The 26,438-nt window shown below is 42.4% G+C and overlaps 1 protein-coding gene across 1 annotated transcript in view; it reads right to left on the reverse strand.

Moving 5' to 3' along the window:
* The window catches only part of CADM2 (cell adhesion molecule 2), a 342,074-nt gene that overhangs the window by 177,010 nt on the left and 138,626 nt on the right, over positions 1 to 26,438 (reverse strand). Inside the window, exon 5 of the mRNA XM_015409285.1 lies at positions 22,673 to 22,843. Within this exon, the coding sequence (XP_015264771.1) occupies positions 22,673 to 22,843 (171 nt within the window). The remainder of the gene's footprint in view (positions 1 to 22,672; positions 22,844 to 26,438) is intronic.

Below are 26,438 nucleotides of genomic sequence, written 5' to 3' on the forward strand. Positions count from 1 at the left end.
ACAGAGAAAACAGGAGCTAGGCAAACAGTCTACAGAACAGCCTGAGAACGTTGCAATCCAAAAAATAAAACTGCTGCTCTCTGCCTGCAGTCTGGATTTGTGCTTGAGCTCAGGGTTACTCCTGCACTCGAAAAGCTTCTCCCCCCAGAATCAAACTGAGCTGGCCTCCGAGGTCCCCACCAGCGCTCCCTCTAAGCTGTAGTCTTGTGGGCAAGAATTCCACTTGGTGTGCTCCTGGCATTAGGGTTGTGAGCAAGCCATTTGGCTGCGGCATGGCTTAGTTGGCTCTGGAGCCCTCCTTCCTGAGCCGAGGCAAAAACGTGTGTGCCGGGGCTGGAAAATGGTGAGTTGCCTCACACTCGCACAGCTTCCTCTAAGGGGAACACTGGTAGCCCCCCCCTCCAGCTTCGCCCTGCTGCCAGTTTGACCCAGCTGCCCCACCCGGAACTCTGCTGCCCCCTCCCCAGTTGCCCCTGAAGCTTGGGGGGGGACACTTCCCAGCTCCGCTGCTGGGGACCAGCAAGCGTCTTCACTTTCCCTGGTGGCCGGACAGGGAGCGAGGGGCTGGCGAAGGGTGGGGGCGGCGCCCACGGCCTCTGAGGGGGACAGGCCGCTGGAGTAACTCCCTTCTCCCCCCGTCCTGTCCCCGCTGAAGTGGAAGGGCCGCTCCCCGCCCGGCGCCATCTTCGGGCTCCGGCCACCACGCCAAGGGAAGGAGGGAGGGGAGTGGAGCGGAGGGAGGAGGGAGAAGCGCTGCAGCACCACCCCACCCCAGAGGGGAGAGAAGAGAAGGCGGGCAGGCGGGGGGGCGCCCCTCTACCCTGCCTGCCTGCCGGGTCCGGCAGATGGGACTGTCGTGGGAGGAGGATGCTTCAGAGTGTCTCTCTTCCTCCGCCCCGCGGCAACTTCAGGCAGGTGAACTTCACCCCGGCGGGCCCAAAAGGGGCCTGCTCCGGCCGGCGCACGGCTGCATCGTGTGGCTCACCTGCTTCTGCCTCCAGCTCCTCCTGTGATTGAATGAGGGGGAAGCAGAGGGTGGCCGGAAGCAGGGGGCGGGGCTTCCTGTGCCCCACCCCCCCGCACCTCACCCGGGGGGACGGCGTCCCCTCGCATCCCCCCCCGAAATGACCCCTGATTTTACCATGATTATAGGTATCGTTAATTTGTGAAACCAAGATATTATTTGTAGTCAGCCATTCAAAACCTGTTTTGCCTGGTTCAAATGCTGGTTTAATTGATGCTGCTCATTTCCTGCATTTCTTAAAGAAACCAGGTTGGTATCCTGGTTTACATTGAACTGAGGACAGTGCTGGAAAACATGATAATCTTATTCTTGCAGTTCCCTGCACTCCTAGGATCTGTGAACCAGAGGAAGAGTTTATCTTGTACTAAACCAGTGAAATAGGATAAGAATTATGCAACAAGAATTTCATTTCATGATGAGACAACCAGGTGTCTATGAGAAATTGCCACACCTCATGGGATCTAAGGCCAAATTAAATGACTGGTGTTTGTGAGTCAATAAACGTATACTGCATTCTCAAGAGTTTCTCTCAAAATTCAGACCTGTCCTGTAAACTAATAACATCCTTAATCAATAGGGTAAGATCACTTGCCCAATTAGCATCTCAAGTATCCAAACAGAAAAGTATACATATTTTAAATATATAACAACCCCCTTTTAGTGTATAATTTAATGTCTGCTTTTCCATGACTGGTATTTCAGGTTCAGTCAGTAAAAATTTATCTAAGGGCTCTTCTTCCATTGCCATGACTCTCAACAATGCTCATTTTTTAGGGTCATGGACCATATGGACCTTCCCTCCTTGTCTGCTGCCACTGCTCATCAGCCTGTATCTGTCTCCCCATGTCCCTCTGTAAATCTTGAAAATTTTTATTTGCTAGGCTAGTTCACTCAAGACACTACATGAAACCTTCTCATCTAGTCCTCATAGATCTAGATATACTCTTAGCCCTTTTCTAACATACATTTTAATTGGAATTAACAAAATTGTATTTAATTTAGGTCTGTCATGTGCATATTGGTTGCCAAGTCATGTCTCCCATACAGAGTTCAGTAGTTTTTACAATAACTATGACTTTTGTGCAGCTGATTTAGTTCTAAGGCATGTTAGGCAAGTGAACTCTAATTCTTATATAAAACATGTCTTTTCAAAATTCATGGAAAGCTGAGGTACTGCCTATAATATACTCTTTTGCAGTATAACAGTGACACAGTTACTTAGCCTAGCATTCATTTCCATCTACGTCTGTTGCACATTTTCTCCCTTGTACGAACCTGGTGTCCACTATTCTTCTACTGGTATTTTGCATTGGGTATTCATTTTTAATTAGGAGCAGTTCTATTCTTTCATGGCTTGTTAACACTTTCATTTGAGTAGCACAGCTTTCATTAGCTCTCTGAATAATCACTATTCATCGCAGCAAAGTCCATTTCTTGCAATAACCTTGCTCTGACCTGATTACCGGTTAAACCACACATACAAAAAACAGTGTCTAATTAGCCCATCCGTTCATGTTCAAATTCACATGACCTGGCTTTATTAGGGAGGTATGTAGTATAAATGTCTCTACAGTCTCCCCTGACTACATTTAAAGAAAACATTTTTAGCCTGATGTGCCTATTGAATCATACAAGGAGTATCCGGATGCACTGCAGTCACCCCTTTTCTTTTCTGTCAGATTCCATTTGGAAATGTGAGTTCAGCAGTTTCATCTGGTTTATATCTGCCAAGGCTTTTCCCCCCCAGTGGCACTATGCAGTAAAGGCACAAAATGTAATAGTGTTGCTTACAGATTCTGTTTACATCTCAGTTTCATAAGTAAAGAATAGCACAAAAGGTTACCACATTCAAACATAGTTTTAGGATACAAAACAACAGGCAGTTCTTAAGTCATCAGAATACACAATTCAAAGGGACTGGGTCTTTCAAATAAATACATATCTTTATCTATTTTAACTCAGCATTACTTTTCTACATTTTTAGGGTTGCCTTAACATTTGGGGGTGCAACCTGGGTGGGGCAGTTTGAGGAGGGTGGGGGACCTTAGCAGGGTATAAGGCCATAGAGTGCATCTGCCAAAGCACCAATTTGCTCCATGGAAACTGATGTCTGTAGTGTGGAGGTTAGTTATAATTCTGGATCTACAGGCCCCACCTGGAGATTAGTAACAATATTGCAAAATATTTAATGTCTGCTTCTGGTTGCTAGTGGGGACTGATCTATAACTTGCTAAAGAAGCTTGAAAACAGACAAAAGGATTTGGATTACTGGGGCTGCCCACAAATGCAATGGCAGTCCCAAAGCAGACAGAATTGGGGGACAGAAGCGGAAAATGATTTTTTAAAAAATCTAATGCAACAGGTTCTTATGTGAAGCCACATTGAGAGGCCTTGATTGGTGATCTAATAGCTAAATACTGGGCTAGGGAAGCTTCTTCTTGACATAGACATTATACTCCATTTACAGTGATAAAATTAAGTGCTGTCCAACTCCTCTGCTTCTTGTCTTTTGCTAGGATAATGCCTAGAAATGGTTTAATGACTTGAGAGAAGACAGAGAACAGAATTTGGTTCCAGTACCAAAATGGGAGGGGTATATAACCAAAATGGAGGCTTGTTAACAACTGAGCCAATTACACAAACTGGGAAAGATGCTCAAATCAAGCCAATCAGCAATTACGGAACTGTGATAATTAAACCAGATAGAGGCACAATAGCTAATTGGTTGCTCTGCTTTTCAGCCAGGGGCCATAAATAATTTCTTTGCCTCTAAATGAGAAACAACATTCAGTAATGCTATGATAATAATAATGCAAAATAACAATTCAGAAAACTATATTATCTCAAAAACTGCATATACATTTTTGAAGATTACAGTGAACATACATGCTGAAGGGATCAGAATAAAAGAACCCTTCATGCTCTGTTTGATTCAAGCCTACCTGGCTTACAATGAGAATGTGAATCCAGCTACTAAGAAGATAGCAATCTGAACAGGGCCATGCTAAAAGGAGCTATGCTTTGAAAGCCCATTGACTTCAATGTATCTAGAAAAGTATTAGGATGACACTGGGAATCCACTACTGAGATACTATGAAACAAAGGCTTTCTGACTGACAGTCTTAACTCCAAACACATTTATTTGGGTGAAATATGGGGCAACCATAATATTTGATTACAGTGCACTGGCTAACTCGATTTAAAGAAAATTATTCAAATCAGCAATGATGTAGGCCAGGCACATCTTGCAGGCATGAAATTTATATTGAGATGATGAAAAAAAGTCTACATTTTAAAATGTTCTTGTTTTCCTACATTTCACTCTCTTTCTCAAGAAAGTTTTATTATTACATGGCATGAATGCTCATTAGAAAAGCTTTATTTAGTTCTAAGAAATAATATGAATTGCTGAATTCGATTAAGTGCATTCATGAAAGCTAATATCCTTAATCCCTTTGTGTTCAGCTCTTTAAATGCTTGATTGAAAGTTCTGAGAATGCTTAAATACACACCTGCTGTTTCTCCTTCTGAGCCCTTGAGTGTCAAAGCTTGATTTTAAAGATTTTTTTTTAAAACATATCCTGCTTTAACTCTTAAACAGATATAGGCCTTTTCAGACTGGGGCTGGGAGAATCAGTGTTGAATAAGCAAAACCAAGCATATTCTGTATCTCTGTAGACCCTTTTATTTGCCTTGCCAATGCCAAATGACAAAGACTATCAATTCTGGCTTTACTCACACATAGTAACAATGGTTGTGTTTTTGGCAACCTGCTACTGAATCTGGAAATTCCAGTAAGCTGTCATGGCTAGTAGATACTGATAGACTAGCAAAAATCTATTGAAGTCCAATCCATGGTGCTCATTCCCAGGGAAAACATTCTTAGGATTTCACCGTTAGGCTGCAATCCTATAGATTACGGTTGCCAGCCTCCAGGTGGGGCCTGGGGATCTCCCGCTTTTACAACTGATTTTCAGCTGACAGAGATCAGCTCCCCTGGAGGAAATGGCTGCTCTGAAGGGTGGACTCTATGGCATTGTACCATGCTGAGGCCCCTCCCCTCCCCAAACCCCACCCTTTCCTGGTTTCACCCCCAAAGTCTCCAGGTATTTTCCAACCCAGACCTGGCAATCTTATGGATACTTTTCTGGTAGTAAGTCCCATTGAATTACACTGGACTCATTTTTTAGAAGATTTGCTTAGTAGGACTTATCTGAGAATACCTGTTTAGGACTGACCCTTTAGCCTCCATGAAATTATCTAATCCTTTTTAAAGCCATATGAGCAACTGACCACAACAAATTTTTGCCAAGAATTGTACAAGGCAATTAGACATATGTATTATGCACTTTATCTTGACTGTCTTGCATTTGCTCCTTGCCAATTACATTGAGGGGCTCCAAACTCCAATGTTATGAGAGAGGGGGGAAAATGTCTATCGGTTTCCAGTATTCCATTATGCATAATTTCACACATTTCTATCATTTATGTATTTAAATAATTTATATGCCACCTCTCTAGCAACCTGGAGTCAGCTCACAAGTAAAAATACCATGCAATCATGCTTAAAGCTTTTTCTTCAGAATATCAATCTCTAGCCATTGGATTTATGGCCTCGTTTCAAAGCTGGGATTTCAGGCCTTCCAAAGCATAGTTGGTAACTAAGTTGTTGACTAAGTTCTCCAGCCTCTTTGACTGACCATGGTGGTTTTTTCCCCTTCCCTTCCAAGCATAGGCAGCTTTGGAAACTATGCATCTGGTTGCTAACTGGGATTGCTGTACCATTCTGGACAATTACACAGCTGTACCAACTGAACCCACCAATGTCAGCAAAATCAGCAGGTTCTTGCTTCTTTTTGATTAGCATCTGATCTCTTTACTATGGCACAACACACTTGAGACAGTGTGATGGATGTTAACCACTGTGTGTTGTTGTTGATATATTATCAAACTATTATTAGCAAACCCACTTTAAACCATAATTTCTGTGCTTTGGCTATTTGGATGTTTTGTCTATTTATAATCAAACTTCCTTTCATTAAAAGACAGAATACCTAATGAAATGACAGTGGGAAGCCTAAGTGACAGAACATGGTGTACTGTGGATCGCCCACCAGGCAGAATTGTCTTTTGGGGGCAAGAGAACATTTGTAGCATCTGGCAGTGGGCTTAAAGGGGGAAAAAAGAATGCTACAGACACAAGCATAAACTATGGCAGTGATTACTTGTGGGTGAGATTTTTATTTTTAGTAGCATTTCATATCCTAGAGTGCACCTGCTGTAGTTTTGCCTTGTTCTACTGTATTTATATATTTATTTAATTTCAGTGCAGTCTCTCAGCAGTTTCTTATGTAGTCACAGAACCAATTTGTATGATTTAATCCAACATGTATCCAGTTTGACTTCCACCATTTTATTCCAACATATAAAGCAAAATCAATGTAATATCTTGATTACTTCATGAATTAATGAGTACTGAACATTTAAAGGTTTTATATATCACTTTTTATTATATCACTTAAACAGAGCAACTATGAAAGGATTTTGAAAGGTTATATAAACAAGAACAACAAATACTTTTCATCATGTGGCATTATATGCCTCCTGAGGAAGAACTTTTTACACTATCACTACGTTATTTACTATCAAATACAAAACACTATTTCTATATTCTTGTCATTCCACGTTTTTATGGTATCGGTCTTCTAGATTTTTCCTCTAATCTTTGAAGACTGTAAAAATTCACGTATCAGTATCACATAATTAAGCTTATATTATATCCCTTTTCCAGATACAATCTTTAGATTTTAAGCTGTTGATCAGTCACAAATCCTGCTTTTACTGTAAATCACAGACACCTATCCAAACCACCCCAAATACCCAGAGGTGGAAAAGAGATAATGAAGACGGTATTGGTAGTGAAATCCAAGGAGCACTAACAATTACACTGGCAAATAAAACTTTTTTTTTAAAAAAAGACACATTTAGTTCAGAGTATCCATTTCTTTCAGATAGATTCCTTAAAAAGGTCTATTGCTATATTCTAGCTATGAATCAATATTCTGAATCCAAAACTATTTTAGAAATAATTCATAGGAAATAGATTTCACAGTCATTATACTATAAGCTATTAAAACCAAACAAAACATTTGATATTTTATAATTAGTTTAAATATTAGGTTTAAATCTGTTTCATGGGGGAAGGGGGGAATTGGATGCATTGTACTGTACTGATGACTCTTTAGCATGCAATGAAAAGAGATTTTCATCATGATCCAGCCAACATGTTTTGGGGGGTTTTGGCAATAAAGCCCCACTGATATCAATTGGTGATATCACTAATTTAATAATATGTTGAAGTCTTATAGAAACTGAATGGACTGTGTCCTAAATATTTAAAATGATTGGGAACCTGTAATAACCATGGGGAAAGACCCTCTTCCCACTCTTACCTTTAGCTCTGCCCCCCCCACCATTGCCTCTGCCACCAGAAAGCTTGGTGCAACTCCCAGCCCACCACAGCTCTTGCCCTCACCATTGTTGATGCTGAGTCCGCCATGACCCCCCCACCTCAAGCACTGGCAAGCCCTACATTACTCCTGATCTCTGCCATCAGGCCTTCCATGGCTACCGTCCCCATACGATCAGCTTCATTGCCCATGAGCCTAGCATGGCCTCCATTGCTGGGCCCACTATGAGCCTAGCATGGCCTCCATTGCTGGGCCCACTATGGCTCCCTGGCCCACTATCAAACTGCTTTTTGGGAAAAAGTCAGGTACAAAAGTGTTTAGCAGGGGTGTCAAACATACAGCCTGCAGGCCTAGCTCCCTCTTCCTGCTTCCTGTGGGAGAGAACCAAGCCAAGCCTTCCTTCCTTCCATTAGCTAAGCTCTCCTCCTTTGGGAGGAAGGGAGGGAGGAAAAAGTGAAAGTGAAAGCAAGTGCTCTTTCAGGAGAAAGAGCAAAGCCTAAGTCCCCTGGCTCCTTTAATACCAGGAAAGGTTTTTTTCAGGCATAAGCTTTCATTCTTCTTCTTCTTCAGAGGGAGGGAGGGTGGATGGATGGATGGATTCTTCTGCCAAGCACAGTTTACATTGAGATTGCCCTGTTCTACTGTTTTCTTTGAGACTTGGTATCTCTCTCTCTCTCTCTCTCTCTCTCTCTCTCTCTCTCTCTCTCTCTCTCTCTCACTCACTCACTCGCACACACATGTATATGTGTGTTGAAAGGAAGGGGCACATTGGGATAAGGGGAAAGAAGAATTAAAAGGAAATTATTTTGGCTTATTCTGAAAAGTTTTTTTTTAAAGATTAGACTTCTCAATGCCTATCTAGGATTTTACTTTCTTTCAAAAAGACCCTGATTAGGAATTAGAACACTTGGATTGGATTCCATTGTTTAATGACTGGAAGTAGATGGCTAAGTATTTTAAAAATACATTTATGGTTCCATATGTTCCAGCTCACCATTTCTCCCTCTCTGGCTGCCTTTCTTCACTCCCTCTTTGCTTTTGATGCACTAGCACTGATTTTGCCCAGTCTGAAATCAACATGTTATTTCACTTGGAGAGACCCTTCCTCTCCAGTTTAAACAGATGAAGGAGAAAAAAGAAACTTAACAGCACAGCTTGCAATTTTTATTAGAGGAAAAGAGCAAGAGTCCAGCAGCACCTAACAAAATTTGTGGCAGAGAATGAGCTTTCGTGTCACTGCTCACTTCTTTAGATAAAGCTAGAATGTGAGTCCACTGGTCCTTATATCTTGGAGAGTGGAGTGATTTCAGATGCCAAATGACAATAGCAGGTTTTGGTAATGAGATAGGAAACCTACATCTCAATTCAGTCCTGGAGGATACATTGAGCTTCATTATCAGTCATAATTCAGCAGTCTCTCTTTCTAATCACCCTTTGAAATTCCTTTGTAAGAGAACTGCTACTTTTAGGTTAACTGGGGGGGGCGGAGCAACAGCAGACCTGCGCAGTCGCGCCCAACACAGAGTCCGCATCAGGCTTCTACAAAAGAAGTAAAATAAAAAAGCAGGCTGCAATTTAAATATCACAGCTTTACCAAAACAATGGGGAGGAATAGGGGAGCCAAAGGTGGCAAGAATTCCGCCAAACTGATGCCTAGAGCAATGCAAGAAAGCCAAAACTCTTTGAAGACTCCCCCCCCCCCATTGGAAACGAAGGAAGTAGAAGCTCCTTAACCAAAAAGCATTTACAGGAGACTTAAAACAAGATTTAAAAGAAGAGATAAGAAACAGCATTACTCCTATTATGAATAAGTTGGATGAAGTCAACAAAAAGCTGCAGGAGGCATAGGAGAAGGTGGAGACAGCAGCTGCCGGTATGCAAAAAAACTCCAAAGAAATAGCTGAATTGAAAACTTTTGAAGCATGGGCGAAAAGCAAGCTAATGCTGTTAGAAATTAAATCACGGGAAACCAAAGTAAACTTCCGTGGAATTTCTTTGAACTCTGATTTAAACAAGGACCTTACTGTTGCTTTAAATGAGTGGTTAGAAGGAATTATACAGCTTTCGGGGCCAGTGGTAAACAATGCTTTTTGTGTAAACCCACCCCGAACGGGCTTGCCAGCACTGATACCTGATATCGTGGCACATCTTAAGGACATAAAGACTAAGCGGAACCTCTTGGAAATTGCCAGGAAGAACAGAGGTCTGAAGCTTGATGACACTTTGGTCCAGCTGTACCCAGATATTCCTTTTGAAATACTAAATGCCAGGAAAAATATGCGCCCAATTGCCCAAAAGCTTGCAGAGAAGAACTACAGGTACTGTTGGCTTCCACTCGGACATATATCAGTTATAAACCAAGGAAAAATATTCACAACCCACGATATAACATCTGGTGAAGAGCTTCTGAAGGCGTTGGAATCGCACTTGGGCTAGGAACCCAAGAACTGGTAACCAAAAGAAGAGGAACGTACCATAAGACTGTAAAGAACTACATCAGAGGAGATTGCAGCTATAAAGTGACTTTTTTTTTTCTTTTGCCTTTCCCCCCTAAGTAAAGTAGCCTGGAATATAAAGCATAGGGGAGCACGCGGGAAGGGCCATTGGGATACCCCCCCACACACCTCCCCAATGGGCAAGACTCTCATTGAGAGTCTTCTTTGGAATTGTTACGGAGTCCTGGGAGAGGGAACGCCGATTAGAAGAGCTCCAGTTAAGAGGAAGAACAGAGTCCCTGAGGGACCGCCTTTCCCCGTATGTTCCCCCAAGAGCACTACGGTCCGGGGCCCAAAATTTACTAACTGTGCCGGGCCCCAAAGATGCTAAATTGGCCACCACGAGGGCTAGGGCTTTTTTGGTGGCAGCCCCCACCTGGTGGAACGAGCTCCCGGAGGAGATCCGGGCCCTGCGGGACCTGATGCAGTTCCGCAGGGCCTGCAAGACAGAGCTCTTCCACCAGGCTTTTGACTAGGAGCCGCCGCTGCCCCCCCTGTTACATTACCATCATTGGGGGGGGAAGGCCCTAGGAAGGAAGGAGGAAACATCTGAATTTAACATCTCACACTGAGGACGCAGAATGCCTACCGGGGATATTTGGATGTGGTTGTCATCTCTCTGAGGTTCCGGAATTGAGGTTTTTGAGCACTTTATTTTATTTTATTGAGATGGTTTTAAATTGCATAATATGTTCTTAAATGCTACTAAATTACTTGATGTTTTATTACGCAAGATTTCTTGCCATGTAAGCCGCCCTGAGCCCTACGGGGGAGGGCAGGATATAAGTTTAATAAATAAATAAATAAATAATAAATAAATTTAGTAAAAGATTTTAAGAGACCAGAGTAACGAAATGGAGGAATATATTTCTTCCTTACCTTACTTTCTATCTTACTTTATTATAATGCATTTTATCATATTGATTTTGATATGAAATATATACAGAATATATGGTTATAAACATAAGGAGACCCAAAGGGAAATTATGGGAGATAGAGTTTATAATTGCATTTGTACTGGAGTAATTTTGAGAGGCAGAAATATTTACTTAGGCGTGCCAATTTCTATCGGACTTAATTAATGATTATAATTTACTAATGAAGTAGAAGTAAAATAGAATTGGTAACTTGTAGAAGAATATTATTAAATAATGTTAAATTCATTTCCTGCTGTAGAATAACTTGTAATTAATTTGTAAGCATATGAAATTAATAAAAAAATTAAGTTAAAAAACAAACAAACAACTTTTAGGTTAACTGAATGTCCTGGAAGGTTAAACGTTCTCCCCTTGGTTTTTGAATGTTGTGTGTTGAATGTCAGACTTATGTCCATTTATTCTTTGCATCCTCCTGGACTAAATCCTCCTGGATCAAACTGAGACCTAGGTTTCCTGTCTCATTACCAATGCTGGTATCTCCACACCTACTACCCCTCTGCATATCACACCTAATCCAATCAAGCTTGCTATTGTCATTCACCTGCTATTGCCATTAGGCATCTGAAATTATCTTTATAAAGTTTATATCTCTGGTACCTCATGTTACATTGTGCAGCATGCATGGCCAATTTATGTCAGTTCCAGCCTTCATAACAAATGAGTTTGACACCTCTGGTGTATAGAATGGACCACCTGCAAGCTACACACAGGAACTACAAATGCAGGACTTGAGAACCCAGAACACACATCTGACTGTTACATAGGATGCAGGATAAGGACCCCAGATCCAATCTGTGTATTTCTTGATGTTATTTTTTTCTTGAAGCTGTGCACTACTGAGGCAAAATAATACAGAGTGTTTTTTCCCCAGTTGCTAAGAAAGCGTTGCACAGTTTGTTTTCAAAATCCCAAGGCAGCACTCACTGTATCAGTCATCCATAATTAATTTCTAATCATCACCTTCCTGTTTGTAACCAGAACCTGGTCTATAAAAAGATCTCTCCTCAGAAAGTGCTAAATGTTTTAAGGAGACACTGGTGAGGAACTTCATTAGCAAGTGTCATGGAAGTCCAAGAACACAATCAAAGTATCATCTCATATCTACATATTTTAAAAGTATCAGAACTGGTGATTTCTATTTGAGAAATCATGCTCATTTGATTTCAACAAGATTTATTCCTTTATGACAAATCTAGTCTTAATAAAGCTTTCCATCTACTTTCTTAGGACACATACTGACAAATGGGTCTGAAATTTCACTGGATCCTCCATCTGGGAAACTTTTAACAAATCATGGTATCCTCCCTTTCCTCTTCTTCTCCTCCTGCCAGCACGAAAAGAATGTTTAAAAATAATACTAGAATAAGTATGCATGCATTTGTGTATGTGTGATTGCTTGACGGAATTAGCAAATTAATTTGCATTCAATGTTAAAACTTTCAGAAAGAATAATTGGGGGATGGGAATCAGCAGATGCCATTCAAAGAATGCATTCTATATATTGAACATTTCCGGATCTCCCATTGGCTGTGCAGTGTGCTCCATCAGCCATTGGCCCATCAAACACCACTCAAGAGTACTTGTATGCCATTGGCTGGGTGCTCGGTCTGCTCCTCTCCCCTGCCCACTGCCAGTCTGGACACTCTTCCCTTGCAGAAGAGAAGAAGGAGAAGAGATTGGATTTATACCCCGCCCTTCACTACCCAGAGGAGTCTCAGAGCAGCTTACAAACTCCTGTCCCTTCCCCTCCCCACAACAGATACCCTGTGAGGTAGGTGGGGCTGAGAGAGCTCTGACAGAAACTGTTCTTTGTCAAGAACAGCTGTGCCAGAACTATGGCTTGCCCAAGGTCATCCAGCAGGTGCAAGTGGAGGAGTGGGGAATCAAACCCGGTTCTCCCAGATTAGAGTCCACACACTTAACCACTACACCAAACTGGCTCACAGAATAAACTATCAAAATGGCTGTCTCTCCTGAGAAAGACACTTGTCCTGCTTGGCTCCTGTAGGACTAACTTTTCCCTCAGTGGCTGTTGCTAGGCAACCAAGCTTGGTTCTGTCAGTAAAAAGGCAAAGGAAGGAAGCCCTTCCCAGGCCTTTGTGGGGAACTCATTGGAGCCAGTCCTGACTAGGGTTGCTAGCTCCAGGATGGGAAGTTCTTGGATATTTTGTCATGGAGTCTATGGAATCCAGAGTTTGGGGAGGGGAGAGGCCTCAGCTGAATAGAATACCATAGAGCCCACCCTCCAAAGCAGTTATTTTCTCTGGGGGGGGAGATCTGTTGTCTGGAGTTAAGTTGTGATACCTGGCGATCTTCAGGCTTCACCTGGAGGTTGGCTACCCTAGGTGTAGTAGTTAGCGCTTCAGAGCAGGACCTGCTAGACCCAGGTTCTTTCTGTGGAAGTTCAGTGGGTGATTTCGGACCAGTCACAGACTTTCAGCCTAACCTACCTCACAGGGTTGTTGTGCAGATCAAAAGGGGGAGATGAGAATGATGTAAACTGCTTTGGTCTCCACTGTGGAGAAAGACTGTACTTTTCCTCCCAGGGAATCACTGCTGCCAATCTCCCGGTAAGGGCAGGAGAACACTCAGAATTAAAACTGCTCTCCAGATGGTAGAGATCAGGGGCAGATAATGGTAGGTTGATGGTTGGCTGGGAAGGAACTAGAGTTGCCACCTCTAGGTTGGGAAATTCCTGGAGATCAGAGGGATGGAGCCTGGAGAAGGTGGGGTTTGTGGAGGGGTGGGATCCCAGACAGGTACATCAAAAACTCCACCCTCCAAACCAGCCATTTACTCATGGGAAATCATTGTTGCCAATCTCCAGGTGAGGGCTGGAGATCACTCAGAATTACAACTGCTCTCCAGATGGCAGAGATCAGTTTCCCTGGAGAAAATGGTGGGCTCTGTGTAATTATATCCTGCTGAGGTGGCCTCCCCGAGACAGCCAGTGTGATGTAGCAGTTAGAGCTTCAGAGCAGGGTCTTCCAGACCCAGGTTCTTCCTGTGGAAGCTGATTGTGTGATTTCAGACCACTCACAGACTTTCAGTGTAACCTACCTCACAGGGTTGTTGTGCAAATCAAAAGGGAGAGAGGAGAATGATGTGATCTGCTTTGGTCCCCACTGTGGGAAAAGACTGTACTTTTCCTTGGTAGAAGCTACAGGGAGGGGAGAAGAGATGGAAACCTGAAGTCAGAGGGGCAGATAACAGTATGTTGATGGTTGACTGGGAAGGAAATAGGGTTGCCACCTCTGGGTTGGGAAATTCCTGGAGATTTGAGGGGTGGAGCCTGGAGAGGGTGGGGTTTGAGGAGGAGTGGGACCTCAGACAGGTACATAGATTCCACCCTCCAAACCAGCCATTTACTCATGGAAAACCAGGGCTGCCATTCTCCAGGTGAGTGCAAACCAAGGAGAGAGATCACGGGAAGGTGAGGCCTGGAGATCACTCAGAATTAAAACTGCTCTCCAGATGGCAGAGATCAGTTCCTCTGGGGAAAATGGCTGCTGCACAGGGTGGACTTTGAGTCATGATACCCTGCTGAGGCTTCTTCCCGTCCTGCTTGAGTCCCCACTGAGGAGGAGAAAGATTGTACTTTTCCTAGGTAGGGAATCCAGGTGTGAAGCTGAAGTTAGAGGAGTAGATAACTGTATGTTGATGGCTGACTGGGAAGAAGATAGGGTTGCTACCGCCAAGACAGGTACAATGCCATAGATTCTACCCTCCAAACCAGTCATTTCCTCCTGGGGGACCATTGTTGCCAATCTCCAGGAGAGGTAGGGTTGCCAGGTCCCTACCTGGCATCCGGGGGGGGGGGAGAGGCTGCATGTTCAGGAGCTTGCACACGTGCCGCAATGACATCACCCAGAAGTGATGTCATCACACCGAGCACGTTGTTGAGGGATGCTCTAGTGTTTGGGCTTAAAACTCTATGGTACCATAGAATTTTAAGCCTGAATATTAGAGCATCGCTCAGTGATGTGCCTGGCGTAATGACATCACCTCCAGTTGAAGTCATCATGTAGAGCGTGTTGGCCCAATTCAGGCACTTTTGGGGTGGAGTTCCCCCCAGTGGCCGGATCCAGGCTAATGGATTGGGGGTCCTTAGAGCAGGCATACCCCCACCCCTAGGGGGATCTGGAAGACCTAATGGGAGATCATTCAATCTGGAGATCATTCAGAATTACAACTGCTCTTCAGATGGCAGAGATCAGTTCCCCTGGAGAAAACGGTAAGCTCTGTGTCATTATACCCTGCTGAGATTGCCACAGCAAATTGATGCTGAGTGCCCAAGGCCAAGGCACCTGCCCAGAGCCTCTTTCTAGAGCTTTTTGTATTTATTTCCACAACGGGCCTTATTCCTAGTTCTATATACGTTTCTTTGTCTCAGTGAGATCTTAATTACGGGATCAACAAATATTATTTTAGGCATTACCACATCTAAAATGCATCAGATTAGATAGATGAATACACAGAAGATGAAACATCTGGAAAACTGCTAGCTTGTGATATTTATGTTGCTTGCCATGTTGCTTGTGCTGCACAACCAATTTTCATTTTTGGTTTACAGTTAATTCTCCAAGACAAGTTCAGCTGGCAGCCTTAAGCATCCTGGTGGAGGAAGGGGGAGGAACAGAAAACTCTCAGCAATCAGCCAGGTGGCTCTCATGTTGCTTTCTGTGGCCTACCCCCATTTGACCAGCTATACAGTGCAGGGGGGGGGATAGGGTTAGCATACCCAGTGGTCAGGCTCCAATTTTGTCAGCACTGCATGCTTGAAAAGAAAAGGGCTAGAGCCACGCTGGGTGTTTTGGAGGCAGCAATCAGTACCATCCCAAAGAAAAAGAAATGCAAGAAAGCAAAGTGGCTGTCTGATGAGGCTTTATAAATAGCTGAAGAAAGAAGGAAAGCAAAAGGCAAAGGTGAAAAGGAAAGATTTACCCAACTGAATGCAGATTTCCGGAGAACAACAAGGAGAGATACTTTGGTATAAAGGATGTTAGACAAAAAACCTATATTGGTTAATATTTTATTATAAGCAAACCATATTAGAGTATAACCATCCATATGGTGAAGTGTATGACTGTACATTGACCCTTTAATTCCAATACTCTCCTTGACGATAAAAGTTTGGCAACAAATTAACCTACATGATTTTGAATTATTTTGCACTTGAAACATGGATTTTTAAAATTATTTTCATCTATCATTAACCTAATTGATCTCATTTAAACATGGAAATTGTGGCACTAAACTTTTATGCTGATGTTTGCTTATAGCATTCATTAGTTTGAAAAGTAAATAAATAAAATAATGCTGATTATTTTGTTTACGTAATAATCCATGTTTATAAGTATAATTATTCTGAATTTGAATGTGCTCCAATATTTAGAAAAGACTTAGATTAATTTCTTTTAAATATTTCTAATTTATTGTTTATCTCTCTGGTGTGTTCTCCTATTACAATAAAGTACACGTGAAAACAGTATATTTATGTAGCAGAACACAACAATGTTGTGTTAACGATTTCATTGATTTTGCCTGATGCCACCTTGAACACTGCCCCCCCAAAAAAGACATTTTTACAATTCTGAATAATTATGTTCACTTCAATATGGCGTACTTACAAGAAATAGTGAGCAACTTATCATTACACTTCTATAAATGTCCATGGATTGTATTTATATTGTTGACCATTTTGTTCTTGAGACTCTTCTTAAACTGCCTAGGTAGCATTTTTATGTCATTTTTATGTTTTCTGAGCATTGAGCTTGTAATGATTTTAAGACATGAAAATTCACTCAAAGCCAAGCAAAGCATTTTTGTAGAATATGTTTATGTTCTGTCCAGGCAATAAATGTATCTGGTTGCTGCAGCTGTGCATTATGGACAGGCAGAAATGTCATAATGTTTAAGGAAGAGTATCACTAACGAACAAGAATTATTTCATATCTATGATGTTGAGAAATTATAATACTTACCTAAGAAATGCTGTGAGACTTTGCTACTAATTGAACATATGGAATTTCCCCCCATAGAATCACGGAAGGGGCTGTGATACAGGCCATCTAGTCCACCCCCCTGCTCAATGTAGGATCAGCCTAGAGCATCCTTGACCAGTGTTTGTCCAGCCGCTGCTTAAAGATGGCCGGTTATGGGGAGCTCACCGCCTCCCTAGGCAGCTGATTCCACTCTTGAACAACAGTTTCTGTTAAAAAAGTTTTTCCTAATCCAGCCAGTACCTTCCCACCCTTAATTTAAACTCATTATTGTGAGTCCTATCCTCTGCAGCCAACAGGAACAGCTCCTGTGTGACAGCAATAAAAAAGGCCAATGCTATGCTGGGGATTATTAGGAAGGGTATTGAAAACAGATCAGCCAGTATCATAATGCCCCTATATAAATCAATGGTGCGGCCTCATTTGGAATACTGTGTGCAGTTCTGGTCACCACACCTTAAAAAGGATATTATAGCTTTGGAAAAAGTGCAGAAAAGGGCAACTCAAATGATAAAAGGGTTGCCTATGAGGAAAGGTTAAAGCGCTTAGGGCTCTTTAGCTTGGAGAAACGGAGACTGAGGGGTGACATGATTGAGGTTTATAAGATTACGCATGGGATAGAGCAGGTAGAGAAAGAGGTACTTTTCTCCCTTTCTCACAATACAAGAACTCGTGGGCACTCCATGAAATTGCTGAGCGGTCGGGTTAGAACGGATAAAAGGAAGTACTTCTTCACCCAAAGAGTGATTAACACTTGGAATTCACTGCCACAGGAAGTGGTGGTGGCTACAAGCATGGACGGCTTCAAAAGGGAATTAGATAAGCACAAGGGGTGGACCTGCGATACTCGCGGGGGTGGGGTGGGGGGGGAGGCAGAGCTCCAAACAGAGCTCCAAAGTCAGAAGGCGGAGGAGGAAGCAGCAGGAGGAGGTAAGTCCCCCCATCCTCCCCCGTTCCCCCCCGCTCGATCTCCCCCCTCTGGCCTTCCTCCCCGGCTCCGAAGCCTCGCGGCTTTTTCTTCTTTTCCCCCGGCTCCGAAGCGAGGGCCGAGCAGCAAGCATGCGCAGGGAACGCTCTGTGAGTTTCGGGGGGATTTAAACATCCCCCCGATGTTTTTTTGCAGATTTATTTAAACATCCCCCTGATGTTTTTTCCAGATTTAGGATTTTTGTGCACACGTGGGGACCGCCCCACGTGTGCACAAACCTCTCCCTCCCCCCCCAGGTCCCCCGATGTGCGGATTTAAGTATCTGCACACCAGGGGGCGACTTGAGAATTAGATATATAGATATGGAGCAGAGGTCCATCAGTGGCTATTAGCCACAAGGTATAGATAGGGACTCTGAGGCAAGTGATGCTCTGTCATCTTGGTGCTTGGGTGGGGTCAACAGTGGGAGAGCTTCTAATGTCCTGGCCCCACTGGTGGACCTCCTGATGGCACCTGGTATTTTTGGCCACTGTGTGACAGAGTGTTGGACTGGATGGGCCTTTGGTCTGATCCAACATTGGCGTCTCTTATGTTCTTATGTTCTCCTTGCCCTCGTCTAAATGACAGCCCTTCAAATACTTCAAGAGAGCAATCATGTCCCCCCTCAGCCTCCTCTTTTCCATACTGAACATTCCCAAGTCCCTCAACCAGGGGTCTTGTTGTAGAAAAAGAGCTGCCGGAGCTCATTAGCATAACTCATTAGCATAACTTATTTGCATATGCCACGCCCCCTGATATCACCGGAAGTGACAGAAGGCCACACCCCCTGACATCACCGGAAGTGTGTCAGAAGGCCCGGCTACTTACCCTCCTGCTTCATCCTCATTCCCAAACGGAATGAGGATCGAAGCAGAGGGCGGGGTAAAGAAGGGGGCGGGGCTTCACCACGTGACTGCCCCGCCCCCTAGAGGTTCTCTTCCGGAGCTCCGTACCTGAGAGCTCCCCCCCGACTAGAGCCCTGCCCTCAACCTTTCCTCATAGGGCTTCGTCTCCAGGGCCCCCGATCATCCTCATCACTCTCCTCTGCACCCACTCCATTCTGTCCACATCCTGCACATAATACTCCAATACTCTTTTTATTTTATCAGTTCTTAAAAGTCACACTCTTCCCCAAGTCCCAAGTCCAGAAAGATCCCAAACGTTATGATCCCACGCTCTTAATAATCCTATGGAGAGTTACTGCAGTTTAAGTCCAGTGAAATCAATACACTTAGACGGGAGTAACTCTGTATAGAATTGTACTGTGACTGTTAGGGGTGCTGGAATATGCACCAGTTCAGGTTTCCTTTGTTTCACCAGCTGCAATCATGCAGTCAATTTGTTGATGAGTGCAACCCATTTTGGGCTCTTCGGCATGAACTGGCTAGGTGCAGCTAGTTAACAGAACCTGACTCATTGCTGACCCTCCATTATCTGGGATCAGGCTTCTAATCCCCTGCAGAGGAAATTTTTTATCCTTGCTAGGAGCCAGCAAAGTTTACAGGGAGGATGATAACTAGCTGATCAGTTGGGAGCTAGGTTCTGAACTCCCACCCTGGGAAACTTTGCTGTGTCGTAGCTGATTCCCACTGTCATCCTAAGAAGAACTGCAGCTTTCTAAGTCAATTGCACTCACTGGGCTTAGAAACGTGTAACTCTCCTTATGATCACATTGTCTAAAATTTCTGTCTCCCAAACAGTTTCTTCTTTCCCACCAGGGAACTTCTCTATAATTTCTTCCAGTTTACTACTACATCTGAATGGGGTGATGCAACATAAATACAAACATGTATGCTCCAAGATATTTGCAGTTTTAGAACAATATATGTAAATCACAACTGAAAGTTCTGCTTTGTAGTAGAAGGCAATATGATAATTTTCCAACACTGCTTGTTTATGGTGTACCTGGCAATGTCTCTTGGCCTCTGAAATCTTGTCACACACAGCTAAGACAATATTTTACAAACCTGGCAACATCAATATGCTTACACTTGCTAATTCTGCTCTTTCTACAGAATATGAAACAAACAGCTATTTTAAATTACAGGTATAATGTTGAAAACCAGTCACAAGAAGCTACCTTTCCATTAATGATGTGACTGAAGTGACTAGTTCAAATTTTCCATTAATGATGTGACTAGACTGACTAGTTCAAATTTCCAGTCTACCATGAAGCTCACTGATTGAACGTAGGCTAGCCATTCCCTCTCAAGCTGATCTACCTCATAGGATTGCACTAAGTATAAAAAATGGGAGAGAAAAACCATTTATACCACCCTGAGTTCATTTAAAGACGAACAGATGAAAACATAATACAGTACAATTATGCATCCTATATTGGGAGGAGTTATACTACATTTATTTTCATCTTTTAAAAAAATCATTACTTTTGCTATTAAAACTCTTTATTTTCATCATTCACACTCTCTCCTCTCCATGCAGGCTGGCTGGGTTGCTGCAGGAGTCACTGCAAATCTCTTCCTCCTACCCCATCAGCATGTTGGGTGCTCTTTCACGAACCTGAGATCATGCAGCATAGGATTCCGGTGTACCTGACATCTCTGATACTTCAAATGAATAAGAAAGATGCTAGAGGACCTGGAGAGACACACTTGTCAGTTCCTGTTATCCCGCATCCTCATCTGGCCTAACCTAGCATGCCAACACCGACCGATCCACACAGTAATTGGTTGATGTACAACATCTAAAGCCTCTAGTCACCTGACATTATTTTCTGCATCTCTCCCCTTCCTCATTCCTCAGCTAAACTGGAAACAGCATATTAGAATAATGAACAGAAAGAAATGTCATGTTTGAATTTTAACTAATTATTTTGTACCTGATATCCCTACTCTCCACAACTTTATGAGAAGATTCCAAGTGAACATACTGAGCAGGAATTATTTAAATAGGCTATATAAGAAGGGTGTGTCCCTATATGTGTGTATCATTATAGCCTCATTTCTCAAGATTCTTTCCATTAATATGAACACTTCATTGCTTAATGTGGATAAGAAAATACAAAGAAACTTATGACATCTATGCAATACTTATAAATAAGCAGAACAATCAAGAGGATTCTATAGTTGGCCTTTTGTGTGGTGCCACAGCCATATTCACTCTGCCTTGGGTAGACCAGGGTCAGGCTATGGGTCAAGTCAAATCTCCAGCCCTGAAAAAAGAACTCCTCTCAAGGGTTTAGTGCATAGGATTAAGTCCAAGGTGTGACCTCTTTCATGTGCTATCCTTTGATACATTAGAACATGATATCCTGTTGAGGTGTTTGGAGGCAGAGGAGGTTTCAGGGGATATGCCTTGGACTGGTTTAAATCATTCAATGTAGGAGCTGTCTTATGGGACTTATTGGGTGTTTTCTGATCCCCCATGTTATTCAACCTCTATGTAAAAGCCTTTGTCAGGTAATCTTGAAGGGCATTGTGCTGCTCATTTGTGATGGTGTTCAGCTGACTCAGTAAAGAGGCTAGGGGTTATACTAGATCCAATATTGCTGCTGGAGAAGCAAGTTAACATTTGTTATATTCCCTCCCACATGGGGTATAAATGTTCATACCTAACGCTGGCTAAAACTACAAGCCCTTTTTCTCTAAATTGCTTCTAGTCTCTGTCTTTTCCTCAAACACTACCTACTGTCACACTACAAAGTCTAAAGAGGGATTCTAGACCAACAAACTCACAAATCCTTTTACCTATTAGTTGCTAGGTAGACAAAATTGTAACGGCCCTTTTATGATAATCAAGTTAACCTCCAAATTGGAAGATCTATCTTTAGGTGCTATTGATGGATTTGTTTACATAATTGTCTTATAACAACAGTGAATTTTCCTAATACAAATGTTTTCCAGACAAACTAGATTTATGAAATCTGGCACATATACAGGTAGAAATAGGAATTAATCCAAAATGCCATATATTTTAATTCCAATATGAGCAATCTTACATTTTTTGAATAGTTTTGTTTCCATTTCCAAACATTTCCAAGTATGGGAAGGTGTTACCTTTTCAAGCCTTTTCTCAAAAAATAGAATTGGATTACCTTTAAAACCCTATATGGTCAAGGACCTACTTACCTAAGAGACCTCCTTTCCCCACATGTTCCCCAGAGAGCATTAAGAACAGGGTCCCAAAACCATCTGGCCCTTCCAGGCCCTAAAGAAGCCAGGCTAGATGTGACAAGGGCCAGGGCCTTCTTGGTGGCAACCCCGTACTGGTGGAATGAGCTCCCAGATGACATCAGGGCCTTGCAGGACCTTTTACAGTTCTGCAGAGCCTGTAAAACGGAGCTCTTCCACCAGGCTTTCAATTAGGGTGCCGCCTCCCAATATTATGGCCCTGGCCTCAATTCCAGCACCCAATACCAGCACCAACGTAATAACCAACAGCCTGGCAAGAACCCAGACTATGGTGGTAGTTGACCATCTGGATGCCAAGAGACTGCTGCCATCACTTATAAGCACCTATTAGTACCTATGTTTACTAGCACCTATGATTTTATATATTGTGGTTTTATTTAAATTCCTGATGTTTATATATATATATTTTCTGTAAGCTGCCCTGAGCCTGCCTTGGTGGGGAGGGCAGGATACAAATTGAATAAATAAAATAAAAATAAAATAAATAATGACTGCAATTTTAAACATCATACAAACTGGGACTACTTTCTTCCCCAAAATTGAAATCATTAAGAAAACTTTTTATAACTGAAAGCAATCTTAATAGTACCTGAAAGTAGAAATAATCCATGCACATAGTACTTACAGTGTATTTCTAGAACTTGCATTGCTATCTGAGGTGTGGAGTTCAACGATTCGTGGTCTACTCTGCAACTTACAACTGCACCATCATCACTGCGATCTGCTCTGAAATTCATTGTGCTGCTGACAGTGAATGTTTTCCGATTTGCATCCTCTTCTTTTACATATTTAACATCTGCAAAAATAAAGTTTGCAATAGTTTAGCTCTATGGTTTGGGGTGGTTAAAGCAAAAGAAGGCTAGAATACATGAAACCATTTTAAATAGCAAATGACAAATGCACCTTTCATCATGTTTGCTCATTCTTTCAAAGCAAACAAAGTTCTATTTCCAGGCATTCCATTATTTGTCTTACAAAACTACCAATGCTGTCATTCCCAAATGTACACAGACACAGATGGGAAAGGCCATTTCAATATTAACCAAAAGGCAGAACTGTCAGAATGAGATTCGGCTCCTCATTATCTCTGATATAACTAGATTGCAATCCAAATATTCTTCCCCTCAAGTCCATTATAGAAACAAAATCTCTTTTTCTTAAATCATCTTATTAGGGGTTTTTAACACACACATTTTTGATGCCCCAGGCCAGAAGGAAAAAAACACACAAACATTTTAATAACATAGGAATATATTAAAATGTCAACTCTTAGCCTCTCTTATTAAAGATTTTGGAAGACTTTCAAATGAAGGTAGAAGTTTGAGGTCTAGTAAGTTAGACAAAGGGATTTCCATAGCTGTTTATCAAGTTTAGTTTTCTGAATTAAAAACTCACAATGTGATGGGAGTATGTTTTCAATATGGGACAGAGAAGAGCAACATGGGACACTGATCTATCTCTTAAAACTATATTGGCTAACACAAGTATCTTAGGCAACTAGGGAAGTAGCAGGGACAAAATAGAAGAAAACTGTTATCCTGGTATTATCACTTTCCCAGATTCAGAACAGCCCCACCTCAAAATCAAGGCACACTATGAAAACAATGTCTACATTTGTCTTTCGACAGGATTTTCATAAATACAAATGTACACTATGATTGTTTTAATGTTGATGTATTTTAAGAAATTTTGTACTGTTTTCTATTTTATGTGGCGACATGCCTTGTTAGCCGCCCTGAGCCTCCGGGGAGGGCGAGATAAAAATGCGAATAATAAATAAATAATAAATAAATATATCCTGCTGTCCTGAAGATATATGTTGATAATAGGGATGAGCATGAACCAGCCCATGAGTCAAAATTCAGGCTGAACTTGGGCCAGTTCAGGGCTGGGGAAGTAATGGTTGGGGAAGATGTGCTTCCCAAACATTTACTGAACTTTGGCCTATTTGGTTCAATCCTTGGGAACTGTTTTGTCTCTCTTTGTGGGCTCAGCTGCCTCGAGCTCCCCTGCGCCACCCCTTTAAATGGGCTGTGGGAGAGAGCCCGAGAGAGCTGGGCCAGCAGAAAGGAGCAAGTGAAATGGCCCCTGGAAGGCACTTCGCCCCCATAGTTAACCCTCTGGTTTAGCTCCCCCCTTGAAAGGGGCAGGGAGGAAAACTGAAGGGTTAAATGGTGGCAGTCATTTAACCCTTCAGGTTTGCTCCCCACTGCTTTGAAGAGGGGGTGAGCAAAACCAAAGGGTTAAATGAATAATTTATTTATTTATCAGATTTATCCAGGTGCCACCCACCTGGAGATTCAACTATAAAAGTAAAGCCCCAAACCCTAGGTCTTTGCTAGCCATCTTTCCTCTCAACGAACTCTATCTTCTTTACTACCCCTAAGGTCCAGCTTTCTATCCAACAATCCCTTTGTCTACTATAAGATTTCTTGGACTGCAGCCAAAGAGGTCCATACTTTCTGGCTGGTTCTAGCGAGTGTGATTTAGTTTAAACCCCTAGGTATTACTTTCTCCTCTATTCTTACATTGCAACAGACAAGACTTCTGGAACAGGCAAGTATAAACTGAAATACCTACCTACCTCCAAGTAAATATGAAACTATTTTTGATATCTTTTCTATAATCTAAAGGAAACTTGAGTGTATGTGAAAAGTGAGACTGATTATTTTGTGTATATGTTACTTTGATATTGCTCAGTAAAAAGATTATTTGTTTTGGAAAAACACCCATGTGGTCTCCATTATTGGAACTCTGGGTTCAGACACGACCTTGGTATAGCTGGCCAGGACTCACATTAAATTTAGTTAGCCTTTGCTGTAGATAAAGCAGTTGGCGTAACAGAAGGGAGGTCCTTTCCTGGGAGATCCCTCCTATTTTGCTGTGTCCTGAACTTGCTGGACTGGTTTGGTTTCCACCTATCCCTAGTTGATAGTCCTAAACAGAAAGGACTAGTGAGTCCTTCATATTGCAGTTATGAAGTCATATCTGAAATAGAGCAGTGTTAACCTTCTTTACCCTGTTCTAAACGAGGCTGTAGTCAGGACATTATGAAACACCAAACAGCTATAATTCCACAGACATTCAGCACACAATTATATCTTACAACTTTATGGGGGAGTCAATCCAGAAGGAAATCAAGAGTCAAGTTTATTTCTTGTAATAATTTTTAAAATGTTTAAAACAAGTTTGACTCTAACCATTTTAAAAGATATATAAAAGTATTGATATGTTTGTGTCTAGACTTCAGTCTCTAAATAGTGTATTAAAAAAGGTGAAACAAGGCCTAGCACATTTACCTGAAAGGAAGATGGCCCTAAATGTAAGACATTCCCTGTTAAATAGATTACACATTTTTTTACAATTACTGTACATAACTGTACAGTACCCAAAGCAGCTTACATAATTATCTTCTATTTTATCTTCACAACAACCATATGAGGTAGGTTAGGCTGAGAGTGTGTTATTAGCTCAAGGTCACCAGCAAGATTCCACGGCAGAGTGGGGATTTGAAATTGGGTCACCTAGATCCAAGTCTGAACCTCTAACCACTACAGTACAGTGGCTTTTGTGGGGTGACTGCTGTTGACTAGTAGCAAGCAGCTGGGCCTTGGTGAGACATGACAGCCAGTCACTCTGTGGTTGCTACCTGGCCTGGCCTCAATAAGTTCTCACTAAAAATCCAAAACAGCCCTGGAAAGGGCCCTGCCTTGCCTTTTACTGACAGAATCCAATATTTGAAGGCTGGCAATACTGTTATGGTTGCCTGCAATGGCCAGAGAAAGTATTTGTTTCTTAAAGCTACAGATACAGATTTTTTTGACCAGCAAGATGGTGACAATGAGTGGAGCCTAGTGCCAGAGGCTCTGACAAAAAACCCCTAAAACCAGCAGTCTGGTTAGAACGGATAAAAGGAAGTACTTCTTCACCCAAAGAGTGATTAACACATGGAATTCACTGCCACAGGAAGTGGTGGGTGCTACAAGCATGGACGGCTTCAAAAGGGAATTAGATAAGCATATGGAGCAGAGGTCCATCAGTGGCTATTAGCCACAAGGTATAGCTAGGGGCTCTGGGGCAAGTGATGCTCTGTCTTCTTGGTGCTTGGGGGGGGGTCAACAGTGGGAGGGCTTCTAATGTCCTGGCCCCACTGCTGGACCTCCTGATGGCACTGGTATTTCTGGCCACTGTGTGACACAGAGTGTTGGACTGGATGGGCCTTTGGCCTGATCCTACATTGGCGACTCTTATGTTCTTATGTTTTAGTCTCTCCACCAGCTGCTAACCTCTGGTCGATGGGATAACTCCACATGTAATATAGTAAGTAAGTTTATTGTATATGGCCGTTGGCCATTACAATATAAAATATAAATACAAAATATAAATTTAGG

This window comes from Gekko japonicus, unplaced genomic scaffold (genome assembly GCF_001447785.1).
Source record: "Gekko japonicus isolate JY-2015 unplaced genomic scaffold, Gekko_japonicus_V1.1 scaffold439, whole genome shotgun sequence".
In the NCBI taxonomy this organism is placed as follows: domain Eukaryota; kingdom Metazoa; phylum Chordata; class Lepidosauria; order Squamata; family Gekkonidae; genus Gekko; species Gekko japonicus.